Here is a 15,550-nt window from a genome sequence, read left to right as displayed (position 1 = left end):
ACATTACACAAAATATTGCATGACACTTAATATTTTTTATTTTTTTTGTGGGGGTTGGGAAAATTACCCACTTATTATATCCAAAAATTCATCTAATGAGTAGAAGGAGTTGCCATTAAGAAATTATTTTAATTTCCTTTTAAATGCTTTACGGCTATCTGTCAGACGTTTGATGCTATTAGGTAAGTGACCCAAGACTTTCGTGGCAGCATAATTTACCCCCTTCTGAGCCAAAGTTATATTTAACCTTGAGTAGTGAAGATCATCCTTTCTCCTGGTGTTGTAGCCGTGTACACTGCTATTACTTTTGAATTCATTCGGATTGTCAATAACAAGTTTCATAAAAGAATATATATATTGTGAGGCTACAGTGACGATCTCTAGCTCTTTATATAAGTGGCTGCAGGATGATCTTGGATGAGCTCAAGCAATTATTCTGATTACACGCTTTTGTGCAATGAACACTCTTATACTCAATGATGAGTTACCGCAGAATATGATGCCATAGGAAAGCAGAGAATGAAAATAGGCATGGTAAGCTAATTTACTGAGATGTATATCGCCAAAATTTGCAATGACCCTAATAGCATAAGTAGCTGAACTCAAACGTTTCAGCAGACCCTCAGTGTGTTTTTTTCCAGTTCAACCCCTCATCAATGCATACACCTAGAAATTTTGAATATTCTACCTTAGCTACCGATTTCTGATCGAAGTCTATATTTATCAATTGTGTCATTCCATTTACTGTGTGGAACTGTATATACTGTGTTTTGTCAAAGTTTAATGAGAGCCCATTTGCAGAGAACCACTTAATGATTTTCTGAAAAATATCGTTTACAATTTCACCAGTTAATTCTTGTCTGTTGGGTGTGATAGCTATACTTGTATCATCGGCAAAAAGTACCAGCTTTGCATCTTCGTGAATATAGAATGTCAAGTCATTAAAATATATTAAGAACAGCAGAGGACCCAAGACCGAACCTTGCGGAACCCCATTCTTGATTGTTCCCCAGGTTGAGAAATCACCAGTTTTTTTGCATGTTATGTGAACTGCTTATTTCAACTTTCTGCACTCTTCCAGTTAGGTATGATTTAAACTATTTGAGCACTGTCCCATTCATACCACAGTACTTGAGCTTATCTAGAAGTATTCCATGAGTTATACAAGTGTCCAGAGACGAGCTCAAGTCGTCATGAGGACGACCCATATTAATGTCCATTAACCGCTGTTCGGATATTTTTTATCAGGTAATGTATTCCCCCACACATTTATGACTTCAGAATGGTGAGCCGGCCGGGGTGGCCTAGCGGGTCTAGGCGCGTCAGTCCGGAACCGCGCTGCTGCTACAGTCGCAGGTTCAAATCCTGCCTCGGGTATGGATGTGTGTGATGTCCTTAGGTTAGTTAGGTTTAAGTAGTTCTAAGTTCTAGGGGACTTATGATCTCAGATGTTAAGTCCCATAGTGCTCAGAGCCATTTGAACCATTTGAATCAGAATGGTGAGGCTGCCTTTGTGCCTTACACAGACAGATTTCGGCGTCAACGGCAGTGCCTGGGCCGCCAGGTGGAAGAACAAGGGCTGTCCCTCGCTCTGCTAGCGGCCGTACAGGCGAGCCCAAAGCCACGCCGCGGCGCGCCGCCTGCATGCCCGTGACCTACTCCTGACACAGATGCACCGCGCGCCACACCATGGCGCGGACCGCGTGTTTCCCGCGCTGCGGCGACAATGCCGCCAAGGGCGCGCGGCACCCTCTGGCTGGTGGGAGTCGTATAAATGAAGCGCCGGCCCTCCGCCAGCTGTCAACAACGTCCCAGCACCAGCGCCAGCAACACCAGCACCATGATCACGAGCGTAGCGCCGTTGTGTCTGGCCGCCATCGTTCTCGCGGCAGCTGCACACCATGCTCAGGTGAGTCCAGTGGGTGGGGGCACTGAACAAGACGCAGTTCCGGCTTTTAGGTTCCTAGTGAAAAAACTGTTCTGACGGATGCACTCTTTTGCGGAAAGGAGTCTTACAATATACATCTACCAGGCAAAGCGAAAGCTTCAATAATACAATGATTAGATCTCACTGGAACTCCATTTCCGCTTCAGTATGACTCACCTCTACCTTTCCTCCATCAGAGTCAGATTACTGCACATTATGTCCAGCAAAACTAAAGCTCTCCCCATAGGGATTGAACACCATAGTGCTTAACTAGGCATTGGAATAGATGCTCTTGTCCTCTTATGACATTTGACCTGACTTACCAGCTGATCATAGGGGGGACATACAGTGTAAAGTGGAATCCAAACAACCAGCCAGCTTGACATCTTTCACAGTAGGATATCAGTGTCTGAGGTGAAAAAAGCGATAAGAGAAAGAACCAGTTTTAGGCATGTCCACGTATTGTATCTTGATGCCTCTTATTGGCAATTTGACATTCACTTGGCTACCATAACACATATTTCTACCATGCAAATGAGTAACACATTCTGTAGAAGTTGGATGTATAGCATCTACATTTGTTTATTTCGAAGAAGGAAAGAAGATTACAGTTTAATATCCCATCAACAATAGGGTCATTAAAGACATATCACAAGCTTGGGACTGGAGAAGGATGTGGAAGGAAAACAGTCATGAGCTTTCAAAAGAATCATCTCGGCATTTTCTTTAAGTGACGTAGGCAAATCACGAAAACTTAGATAAAAATGATAACTTTTCCTTAGTTGAGGACTGCAGTCATAATACACTGTTTCAATGAAATCATCACTGCTACCTGTCTGTACCTTTCAATTATTTTTTCATTTCACTGTTGAGATTATGTCTACAGAGCCATTTTCAGGTACAAAGAAGAAAAAATGCCAGTAAATGTCACACATGTCTGAATGACATAACGTCGTCTAACTATTATGCACTGTAATATTTCGACGAAGATGTGTCATTCAGATAAGTCTGATATTTACTGACTTTCCTCTTTCCCACACTTGTAAATGTATCTACAGCTGAAATCGCGATATAGGAATAGAAAGGTGATAAAAATTTAAAATCCCATGGTGACGATAATTTTATTCGAAAACTAAGTCGAGATGACCAAACATGGATTCGAACCGCCATCCTTTCAAACGCTAGTTACGTGTTTTCCCATTACGCCAGTTCGCTCGCTCTCTTCGAGCTCAAGATTCAATAGTTCGTTCAGTACTTACGAAAATATTTCCGATACTCCATAATCCACATGATTCTTTCATTTCCTACCTAAGGTAATATATGGGATCCAATCGAAACAGCCTACAAACACCATGAGCTCCAAAATTTCATGCACATTGTACTTAACGCAAGTACGCTACGCACGGACCTTATATAAAAATTTGTAATATGTTGTCCAAATTCTAGACTTTTCGAAGACCCAGTAGCGTTACCTCGTACACCAGTCGGCATCAGGATGCTAACTGCCGTGTTAGGATCACTGAGCGACACAACTCACTCACCAATGCTTGTTATTGCTAGAGTCATTTCGGTTCAGTGGTAACACGTACGCACAAAATAAAAATATTCGGCATATTTACTTTGCGTGCTTCTCCTTTAAGTCTTTGGTAAATAACAAAAGGAGCAGATGAAATTATAGACGCATCCCTAGTTTTGGTACCGATACAATCCGAAAGCTACAGCAGATCTCTCATATATCGTATTGCATTTATCACTAAATTCCTTATTAGTTGAATTATCATTCTACACATGTCACAAAGCACCAAAGTAGGCATTGTACTCAAAGAGGTCAAGTGACATGAAAATGGCATATTAATAGAATATTCTACATAACTATTCATTACAAAGATGTAAATGTGAAGTTCAAGGCTTATGTGTGTAGAATACTGATTTGTATGAGATTAATTATTTATTATGAGGAGCCATGATTTGTCTTACTAACTATAACATTGCAGTCGACTTCACCACACACGCCTGAAACGAACTTGGATTCCCTTACATACTTTTCTACAAACACAAGTCTCAAAACATTTCTGAAATTACGCCTAGCCTCCGAACTCAGGTTGCACTTTATATATTGCAATCGAAAGACTCTTGAACATCATATTGGGAAACTATATTGACACCTACTGGAAGTAGTTTTCCCTTGCCTTCCTCTACTGAGAGAAACGGATGATCCAGCAAGTTATAAGGCGACTCACAATTTCTCATGAAATTCGAACAAATTCGTGTTTTCCACGTATGCAAATCACTGTCACTTGAGAAAGACGTGTTAAAATTTCAGAAATACTCAAATCCAGACTTCAATTTGCTTTCAGAAAGTTACTCCAGAAGGCAAGAAAGAACATAGAAACTTTTACGATAGCACAAAATGTAGATAAAATTAGAACTTGTTGTCAGCTGCCGAGAATTCTTCCGGTTTGTACGGCCGTGCTTGGTGGAACTCTTCTATCCTTGACGTTTCGTCCAAAGCTACGTTGGACATCTTCGGAGGTGCTCCTAGTTGTGGTGAGTCTTTCCGACTGTTAGGTAGACTCAGCACAAGCAGGAACACCTCCGAAAATATCCAACGTAGCTTTGGACGAAACGTCAGGGATAGATGAGTTCCATGGACCACGGCCATACATCCCGGAAGAATTCTCGGCAGCTGAAACATCCGGTCGTGAAAGCCTTCATTGTATGTGAATGTGATGTGTAAGGTATCAGATAGATACCAGTGATGACCTGTTACTATTTCTTGCAGATCCCACCGAATCGGCCTGCGTCTTCAGTGCAGTTGCACTACAACCAGACTTCGGGCCAGGACTGCCAATGCTGTGAGTATTTACGATACGTGGGTGTAGTAGACGATATGAATTCCGCGAGATGAAAGAATGTGCCATATTTCACGCACCTGTAAGAAGAAAAGGGTGGAGGGGGGCTTGCACGACCCTGCCGTCAACATTTAGGCCCCTGCGCTAATAACTTTCACTAATGTTTTCCAAAATTCTGAATTAGTTGCACAGTCTTCGATATTTCGATACTTAGTTGGAAGAATTAAATGATTTCTGGCAATCACCTGTTATTTACCTGTGGAGAAGTATTTTGCACAGACGGTTCTAATTAGCACACAGAAATAAACTTCACGACGTGAAACAGTGAGACAATATCTGTTAATCTACGGGTATTAAATTTACCGAAATGACTTGAATCACTTCTCACGGGTATCTCGGTCACGAGACCCCGTCTCGACTGTAGACCGCGCCACAGAATTGCGCCGCATGCAGATCGCGTGGCTCTAATAACACATCATCCTGCGCGCCTCCAATTACGAGGTCGGTTCCCTCAGCAAGCATTCGTTACGGCACGATACACTTGCTGTTATCGAAACATGCGTGACCACCTTTCCTGTATAGCGGTTTAATCAACATAAAAATCATTACTAATTGCTTCACAAGCTATAAGCATGTTCCCATTTTCTTTTTTCTCTTAAGTGAAAGATGCATAAGCACTGCCTTGAGTGCGCAAAAAGCTAACTTTCTAAACGTTTTACTTTATCCAGAGACGGATACGCAACTAATAATTCTTATTTACCTAAAATATTGTCAGCGATCGCATTTTCAATATCTGTGTATTTCTTACACTGATGTTTGTTATTTGTTTATGTATGTTATTGGTATTCCCCTCATCGGCGAGGTGCAGGACAATTCCATTTTCAGAAGCAGTTTCTGATTTATCCTCACGAGGCTGAGTGGGCCCTGTTCCACACTTGCCTAACAAACGAAGTTCTGATACATTCTCTAGCGATGACATTTCTAACGAGAGCACATCAAGCACCTCTTGAGAGGCTCCCAGCCAATCATGCGATACGCATTTCTCGTTAACTGGACAAAATGGCTTGTGCAGACTGCTGAGTCAACATGTCTGGAAGGGTCATTCCTGCATTGTTACTTTGCAGCAAGAAGGGAAGCACTGCATGTTGCCCGCCGAATTCGTGCACAATATAGCGCCGTCATTAGAACATTCAACCGGAAACACGACACAAAGAAATAACGACCTGACTTTTAATGGACGTCCGTTATTTACAAATTATGACTCATAGGTGATCTTAGACCGGTGCGCTACCTTTTTCGAGTCAGTTGAGAAGACCGAATGGAACCTGACAGAACGAATCGTCTCTACACGATCTATTGAGCCTGTAGTTGTAGGAATAAAGACCGTCCCCCCCCCCCCTTTCAAAAGGACCACGGTAGGCGGAAAAGATAGGCAAAGTAATACCTAAATACTAAATGAAACAGGGATTAGAGGCGTCGGATTCTCTTCACCGCTGAGCCCAAGCTTTGTCTGGCGCCTGCTGATATTCGTAGAACTATTAGGAGGCAGCACGGCACCAGTCCTTGTCCCAGACATGAAGTCCCACATTTCCCACAGGGAGACGGGTCAGTCATGTTTCGGGCCTGTACCATACACGGATGTAGGGTACTTTTCATCGCTGTCGAAGCAACTTAAGCCTTGGCGCATCTGGTCGGGGTCCACCAACTTATTTTCCAGCCCTAAGAGGCAGCATTTCAGCGATGGATTTTTCTTCATAGGTGACTACGCACAATCGCAACGCACCCACTCTTGAACCCCTTCATCCAAGTACCACGTATCAGCTGAATGGAATCGCCTACGATACCTAATAACATGAGCCCGAAGTATCGTGCTTAGAGCCACTTGAAACTTGCAGGGTAACGTTGCAGGAACCCTCTTCAAATATTCGGTGACCTCAGATGGATGCCGTCCACAAGTGGGAGAGTTTTGAGCAGCACTGTGTCTGCCACCATGTGGTCAGCATTCAGGCATGGAGTGGGATGTTACCTAGCAGCAGATTTTGATTCCACAGATTCCAAAAACGTGTAGCTTCAAAAAAGTTATCTTTATGTTGGTATTTTTTTTTGTTTTTAATTCACTGCTATTTTTTTAAGTCTCATGAATCTTGCTGTTTAGCTTCCTAACCATCTTCAACCCAAACACAAACGTATTCGCAGATACACTTGTGGTACAGAACTTACTTTGGGCTATTTACACAGGTTATTCGCAAGCACCGCTGGGGAGCCAGAAGACGACTGCGCGAAATACAAGATATATATAGAAAATGGACACATGTCAAAGGATATAGCATCTCTTCAAGTTTTAACTCCCATTACATGCAATACTTCCCCCATGAACCATGGACCTTGCCGTGGGTGGGGAGGCTTGCGTGCCTCAGCGATACAGATGGCCGTACCGTAGGTGCAACCACAACGGAGGGGTATCTGTTGAGAGACCAGACAAACCTGTGGTTCCTGAAGAGGGGCAGCAGCCTTTTCAGTAGTTGCAGGGCCAACAGTCTGCATGATTGACTGATCTGGCCTTGTAACATTAACCAAAACGGCCTTGCTGTGCTGGTACTGCGAACGGCTGAAAGCAAGGGGAAACTACAGCCGTAATTTTTCCCGAGGACATGCAGCTTTACTGTATGATTAAATGATGATGGCGTCCTCTTCGGTAAAATATTCCGGAGGTAAAATAGTCCCCCATTCGGATCTCCGGGCGGGGACTACTCAAGAGGACGTCGTTATCAGGAGAAAGAAAACTGGCATTCTACGGATCGGAGCGTGGAATGTCAGATCCCTTAATCGGGCAGGTAGATTAGAAAATTTAAAAAGGGAAATGGATAGGTTAAAGTTAGATATAGTAGGAATTAGTGAAGTTCGGTGGCAGGAGGAACAAGACTTTTGGTCAGGTGATTACAGGGTTATAAATACAAAATCAAATAGGGGTAATGCAGGAGTAGGTTTAATAATGAATAAAAAAATAGGAGTGCGGGTTAGCTACTACAAACAGCATAGTGAACGCATTATTGTGGCCAAGATAGACACAAAGCCCATGCCTACTACAGTAGTACAAGTTTATATGCCAACCAGCTCTGCAGATGATGAAGAAATTGATGAAATGTATGACGAGATAAAAGAAATTATTCAGGTAGTGAAGGGAGACGAAAATTTAATAGTCATGGGTGACTGGAATTCGTCAGTAGGAAAAGGGAGAGAAGGAAACATAGTAGGTGAATATGGATTGGGGGGAAGAAATGAAAGAGGAAGCCACCTTGTAGAATTTTGCACAGAGCATAACTTAATCATAGCTAACACATGGTTCAAGAATCATAAAAGAAGGTTGTATACCTGGAAGAATCCTGGAGATACTAATAGGTATCAGATAGATTATATAATGGTAAGACAGAGATTTAGGAACCAGGTTTTAAATTGTAAGACATTTCCAGGGGCAGATGTGGATTCTGACCACAATCTATTGGTTATGAACTGCAGATTGAAACTGAAGAAACTGCAAACAGGTGGGAATTTAAGGAGATGGGACCTGGATAAACTGAAAGGACCAGAGGCTGTAGAGAGTTTCAGGGAGAGCATAAGGGAACAATTGACAGGAATGGGGCAAGAAAAACAGTAGAAGAAGAATGGGTAGCTCTGAGGGATGAAGTAGTGAAGGCAGCAGAGGATCAAGTAGGTAAAAAGACGAGGGCTAATAGAAATCCTTGGGTAACAGAAGAAATATTGAATTTAATTGATGAAAGGAGGAAATATAAAAATGCAGTAAATGAAGCAGGCAAAAGGGAATACAAACGTCTCAAAAATGAGATCGACAGAAAGTGCAAAATGGCTAAGCAGGGATGGCTAGAGGACAAATGTAAGGATGTAGAGGCTTGTCTCACTAGGGGTAAGATAGATACTGCCTACAGGAAAATTAAAGAGACCTTTGGAGAGAAGAGAACCACTTGTATGAATATCAAGTGTTCAGATGGCAACCCAGTTCTAAGCAAAGAAGGGAAGGCAGAAAGGTGGAAGGAGTATATACAGGGTTTATACAAGGGCGATGTACTTGAGGACAGTATTATGGAAATGGAAGAGGATGTAGATGAAGATGAAATAGGAGATAAGATACTGCGTGAAGAGTTTGACAGAGCACTGAAAGACCTGAGTCGAAACAAGGCCCCGGGGGTAGACAACATTCCATTAGAACTACTGATGGCCTTGGGAGAGCCAGTCATGACAAAACTCTACCATCTGGTGAGCAAGATGTATGAGACAGGCGAAATACCCACAGACTTCAAGAAGAATGTAATAATTCCAATCCCAAAGAAAGCAGGTGTTGACAGATGTGAAAATTACCGAACTATCAGTTTAATAAGTCACAGCTGCAAAATACTAACGCGAATTCTTTACAGACGAATGGAAAAACTGGTAGAAGCGGACCTCGGGGAAGATCAGTTTGGATTCCGTAGAAATGTTGGAACACGTGAGGCAATACTAACCTTACGACTTATCTTAGAAGAAAGATTAAGAAAAGGCAAACCTACGTTTCTAGCATTTGTAGACTTAGAGAAAGCTTTTGACAACGTTAACTGGAATACTCTCTTTCAAATTCTGAAGGTGGCAGGGGTAAAATACAGGGAGCGAAAGGCTATTTACAATTTGTACAGAAACCAGATGGCAGTTATAAGAGTCGAGGGGCATGAAAGGGAAGCAGTGGTTGGGAAAGGAGTGAGACAGGGTTGTAGCCTCTCCCCGATGTTATTCAATCTGTATATTGAGCAAGCAGTAAAGGAAACAAAAGAAAAATTCGGAGTAGGTATTAAAATTCATGGAGAAGAAGTAAAAACTTTGAGGTTCGCTGATGACATTGTAATTCTGTCAGAGACAGCAAAGGACTTGGATGAGCAGTTGAACGGAATGGACAGTGTCTTGAAAGGAGGATATAAGATGAACATCAACAAAAGCAAAACGAGGATAATGGAATGTAGTCAAATTAAATCGGGTGATGCTGAGGGAATTAGATTAGGAAATGAGACACTTAAGGTAGTAAAGGAGTTTTGCTATTTAGGGAGTAAAATAACTGATGATGGTCGAAGTAGAGAGGATATAAAATGTAGACTGGCAATGGCAAGGAAATCGTTTCTGAAGAAGAGAAATTTGTTAACATCGAGTATAGATTTAAGTGTCAGGAAGTCGTTTCTGAAAGTATTTGTATGGAGTGTAGCCATGTATGGAAGTGAAACATGGACGATAACCAGTTTGGACAAGAAGAGAATAGAAGCTTTCGAAATGTGGTGCTACAGAAGAATGCTGAAGATAAGATGGGTAGATCACGTAACTAATGAGGAGGTATTGAATAGGATTGGGGAGAAGAGAAGTTTGTGGCACAACTTGACTAGAAGAAGGGATCGGTTGGTAGGACATGTTTTGAGGCATCAAGGGATCACAAATTTAGCATTGGAGGGCAGCGTGGAGGGTAAAAATCGTAGAGGGAGACCAAGAGATGAATACACTAGGCAGATTCAGAAGGATGTAGGTTGCAGTAGGTACTGGGAGATGAAGAAGCTTGCACAGGATAGAGTAGCATGGAGAGCTGCATCAAACCAGTCTCAGGACTGAAGACCACAACAACAACAACAACATACATGCAATAAATGTGGGATCATTTGTTATTGCAGCAAATACAAATACTTGCGTTCGCAACGACAGTAGCCCACTTTTGAAATCTGTTCCCTCAGTTGCCTATCTGCATGTCCAAAATAATTCGATGCGACGGTACCGGAGCCAACGAGATATACGGGCCCTGTAGCGTGCGTCACAGCTCGTGACAGTGCAGGTCTTACGAGTGCTAGCAGCCGTCTTCGGAGGGAAGAAAGTCACTGTTTCAGACGAGTTTAATAAGTCTTAATCGCGCGTTTAAATACGAGGACAAATCCGAAAATCTTTGCCTCAGTTTTTTTACTAGCCAAAGTAAGGTACATATAGGTAATGACAAATATACATCCTATTCTACAGACCTTGCACTTTTTTTCCACGCTGTCCCCACAGGGGTCACACATTCTTTCCGTTGCAACACTAAATTTGAGATGTCCCTGTGGTAGAATTTGTACAACTGACTTTGGAACCACCATCAGACTGTTGTCTTGCCTTCATTGTTCCTTGTGAATCACTGCCCTGGCAGGAAGTTCTTCAGCGGTCCAAAAACGTGGAAATCACTAGCGGCGAGGTCTGGATTGTACAGAGGGTGGTCCAGAATTTCCCAGTGAAATTCCCGGAGCTTTTCGGCAGTTCTGATTGCCACACGTGGTATCGCATTGTCGTGGAGTAGAATCACGTTGTCCACACCGAGAATCCCTCAGCACCATCGCCTGACGGCAGCCCTCAAACGTGACACTGCGGAACAATAAGTGTCGGCATTGATGCTTGCACTTTGTGACATGAAATCCAGCAGCAGTGGTCCACGGCTATCCCAGTAGGCCGTTAACATCACTTTCGCGACAGATGGCGCTGAACGAAATTTTTTTGTCACAAGCGAACTCTGATGTTTGCACACCATGCTTTGCTGCTTGGATTCGGGCGTGAAATTTAGTATCTACGTTTCATCGCCAGTAACAATGCAGTCCAGGTAACCTTCACCCTCCTTGGAGTACCGTTCCAGAAGATTCAGAGATTACGTAATTCTCTTGCCTTTAATCATGTTATCCAACTCCTTATGCTCCTACCGACATGAAACCTTCTGGTAACCTAAGGACTTGTGAACGATGTCATAAGCACTCCCGTATATGTCAACCTCCCGGGAAATGGCCCTGATGTGCACACGCCGATCTGCTTGCACTATTGCATCCACGCGGGAAATGTTGTCGTCAGACACCGCCGAACGCCACCTCCCCGACCACTCATTGCCATCCAAGACTTCACGGCCTTTCTCGAACTCACAAAACCACCACCTCACAGTTGTCAAAGCGAGCCAGTTTTCCCCGTATGTGGGCTGCATTTCCCTGTAGATCTCGATGGGCGTTCGTCCCTTGCTCCGTAGAAAAGTAATCACACTTCTCTGCTACAGTATCGTGGATATGTGAAGCACAACCGCCATCTTTAACAACTGACAGTAGCGCCGTGCGGCGGAGCTACTAGCAGATACGGCCGGTACGAAACAAGAGAGGTCCAACGCTCCTAGTGGATATGCTGACTTCGCATTTATAGCCGTAACTTAAAAAAGTGGGAGAAAGATTTTCTGATTTGCCCTGGTATATGAAAGGTCTCGATAACACGTAACAAAGTTATGACCTTTAGTGGGTATCTCTTCTTTAGCATGAATTAAAACTTCACGTGATGCTCTGTCCAGTGATACACGTCTGTTTTGAATGTCTGGTGCTTTTCGTGCAGACGTCTTATGAAACGCTGGAAGTACTTATGTGTGGCTTTCCACATCAACACTTTAAATTCATAGGAACGTAGGACCACAGAGTAATACTTGCAGCAATGTGCGAAGTGGGAAAACCGGCGAGCTTTTCCTCCGCGAGACAACAATTGTGGCGCAAGAGCAGGCGGCTGTGCGCTGAGTTTGTGTTTGACGCCTGCAGGCAGCGAGTTAACGCCGCTTTGGTTGCAGCGTGCGGCGTTCCGAACCGGCGGCAGCGCATCGTGGGCGGCAACGTGACGCGCGTCAACGAGTTCCCGTGGGTGGCGGCGCTGAGCCGGCGCGGCAAGTTCTACTGCGGCGGCACGCTCATCTCCAGGCACCACGTCCTCACCGCCGCGCACTGCGTCGACGGGTGAGTGCAGCGACGCCCACTTCTGCTCGCTCATAAGTGCAGTCGTCTTCAGTCTGTATACTGATGTGATGCAGCTCGAGGATTGGATTGGATTGTTTGGGGGAAGAGACCAAACAGCTAGGTCATCAGTCTCATCGGATTAGGGAAGGACGGGGAAGGACGTCGGCCGTGCCCTTTCAAAGGAACCATCCCAGCATTTGCCTGGAGCGATTTAGGGATATCACGGAAAACATAAATCAGAATGGCCGGACGCGGGATTGACCCGTCGTCCTCCCGAATGCGAGTCCAGTGTGCTAACCACTGCGCCACCTCGCTCGGTGCAGGTTCAGATCCAGCTACATTTCTTATTCTGACGTAACTGACGAGACCCACCACTAGAGTCTCAAATCGACGACTTGTGGTCGTAGTCTTTCTCAAAGTTGTAGATTCACGATGTCATGCAGGTTAGGGAAAATAAAACTGGTCCCTTGTACCTTGAGACAGGCAACGTACTTTACATCACCTGATCTGGGAATGAATGATGTAAGTTGAACTGCCTATTTTAAGGTACATCAAATATTTTCCGGGGAAGGTTTTGTTTTGCCCACATTGTATACTGTTTGAGGCCAAATAACAAAGAAAAAAACTTTCAGAAAGTGAGGTTCGGAGGCTTGTTTGCTCTGTAAAGTAGGACACATCTCGGAGATCTATGGCATGTCTGCTGAAAGAGCATAATGCTGGCGCGCGCACAAGTGTTTCGGAGCACATTGTTCACCGTACATTGTTGAACATGGAGCTCTGTAGCAGACGACCACTACATATTCACATGGTGACCCAATGACATCTTCAATTACGATTTACTGGGCAAGGGACCATCGCGATTCGACCGTCGATCAATGAAACCGTGTCGGTTCTTTGGGTGAATCACATTTTTGCTACATTAAGTCAATCGTCGTCTACAGAAACGCCGTCATCGAGGTGAACGGTGGCTCGAAACGTGCAGCGCTGGTGGGAGCAGTATTATGCCATGGGAGACATTATCCTACGGTTGCACGAGACCTTTGGTAGTAATCGAAGACATGCTGACAGCTGCGAATCACCTGCATCCCTTCATGCTTGCCGCCTTCCACGACTGCAATGTCATCTTTCAGCAGTATAATTGTACGTTTCTCGGAGCCAGCAGGGTGCTACATTGGTTTTAGCAGCATTACACGTCGATGTCTCTGCGACCAAATTCGCCTCATGCAAATCCTGTGAAGCTATCGAGCGCCATTACGGTGTACGTAGATCAGTGGCCCGTTATTTACGCGAATTACATGACCTTTTCAACAAACTGTTGGATCTCTCATACGCAGAATAACTGATCTATTTCTTTCCAAAGACGAACAAAAAAGCTTTTGAGCACTTGGTCATAATGTCTTGCCTCATCAGTGTGGTGGTGGTGGTGGTTAGTGTTTAACGTCCCGTCGACAACGAGGTCATTAGAGACGGAGCGCAAGCTCGGGTTAGGAAAGGATTGGGAAGGAAACCGGCCGTGCCCTTTCAAAGGAACCGTCCCGGCATTTGCCTGAAACGATTTAGGGAAATCGCGGAAAACCTAAATCAGGATGGCCGGAGACGGGATTGAACCGTCGTCCTCCCGAATGCGAGTCCAGTGCGCCACCTCACTCATCAGTGTGTCACCCTATGACGTATGGCGCCTACTACTGTGCCAGGCAACTTTGCGACCTCTGGTGTTGGGTCTGCCCGCCAGGTGCCGTTTCGCTGCGCACAGCGCGGCACTGACCCCGTGGCGGTCGCGTTGCCAAGGTCACTACACCGCACAGCACGCCAGTTGCCCCGCGTGGCGTGCACGCGGCCTCGCCGCTTTGTCAGCCACAAAAGACCACTTCGCGACCTCTCGCCGCACGTACCGTAGTCCTCTTTGTCTGAAGAGTGCAAAGGCAGTACTTAACTTCCTGCACTTACGTCATGCTGAGGGCTACGATCTACGGATGTCATGTGAACGGAAAGACAGGAATGAATTACATTAACGAGTTGTTAATGACCTAGAATGCTGTCCTTTCTGTACTGTTGTGGTTTTGCACTTTCCTTGCTTCATTCGGGCGTTGGATCAATCACGTGACTTTCAGTTAAGACCGTTGTGATGAGTGCGTGTGCAGTATGTAGCTGCATTTCAGTTGTTAATGATGAGAACGCTCCAAGTAGAGAGTAAAATGGGTCCAATATTGACTATATTCTCGACAAATACACATAAATGACAGGCAGTCTTGTCATAAAGGGGCTGAACAGCATTTAGACGAACACCTTTCTCAGGACATGTAGTTAATACGCTGATTTGGGAGGAGAGAATAATGTTTTTGTATTCCATGTTTACAGGCCTTGTCGTAGTAGCTAAAATCTGCTGTCGCTCACCTAAATGAAGCATTTTAAAGGGATTAGTTAGAACGGTAGCAGTTTTAACTGGCTTATTAGAGGAGTGGCGGCAAGGTGCCAGTGTGGAAGCAGTCTACATCTACGTGATTACTCTGCTATTCACAATAAGGATTCAGTGAACCACCTTCAAGCTGTCTCTCTACCGTTCCACTCTCGAACATAATAAGTAGTTCCCATTTGACAGCCAGAGAGCTGAGGTGCTCCCGTCAGCAATATAGCAAACGAAGGATAGAAGATTAGTATTTAACGTTCCATCGACATTCCACTGTGCTGTCACTTACGCTATGCAAAGGTGTGTCCATGCCCGTCCTCAAGTAGGAAATTTTTCCAGACTATAAAATTTCTCTTGTTTCAAGAAAAAAAGTAGCTCTTTCTGTAATTACGAGGTGCATTCAAGTGCTAAGGCCTCCGATTTTTTTTCTCCGGACTGGAAAGAGATAGAAACATGCGCATTGTTTTAAAATGAGGCCGCGTTAATTGTCAATACGTCCCAGAGATGGCAGCACCGTACGGCAGATGGAATTTTACTGCCAGCGGCGAGAATGAAAACTGTTTTAAATACT

The 15,550-nt window shown here is 44.3% G+C and overlaps 1 protein-coding gene across 1 annotated transcript in view; it reads left to right on the top strand.

The window, feature by feature from the left end:
* Positions 1-1,774: 1,774 nt before the first annotated feature.
* The window catches only part of LOC126260359 (trypsin-7-like), a 29,785-nt gene continuing 16,009 nt past the window's right edge, over positions 1,775-15,550 (top strand). Inside the window, exons 1-3 of the mRNA XM_049957686.1 lie at positions 1,775-1,909; positions 4,710-4,782; positions 12,410-12,572. Of these exons, the coding sequence (XP_049813643.1) occupies positions 1,775-1,909; positions 4,710-4,782; positions 12,410-12,572 (371 nt within the window). The remainder of the gene's footprint in view (positions 1,910-4,709; positions 4,783-12,409; positions 12,573-15,550) is intronic.

The sequence above is a fragment of the Schistocerca nitens genome, chromosome 5 (genome assembly GCF_023898315.1).
Source record: "Schistocerca nitens isolate TAMUIC-IGC-003100 chromosome 5, iqSchNite1.1, whole genome shotgun sequence".
Taxonomy (NCBI): Eukaryota; Metazoa; Arthropoda; class Insecta; order Orthoptera; family Acrididae; genus Schistocerca; species Schistocerca nitens.
The sequence above is the reverse complement of the archived record's forward strand: the minus strand, read 5'-3'. Positions and strand labels throughout refer to the sequence as shown.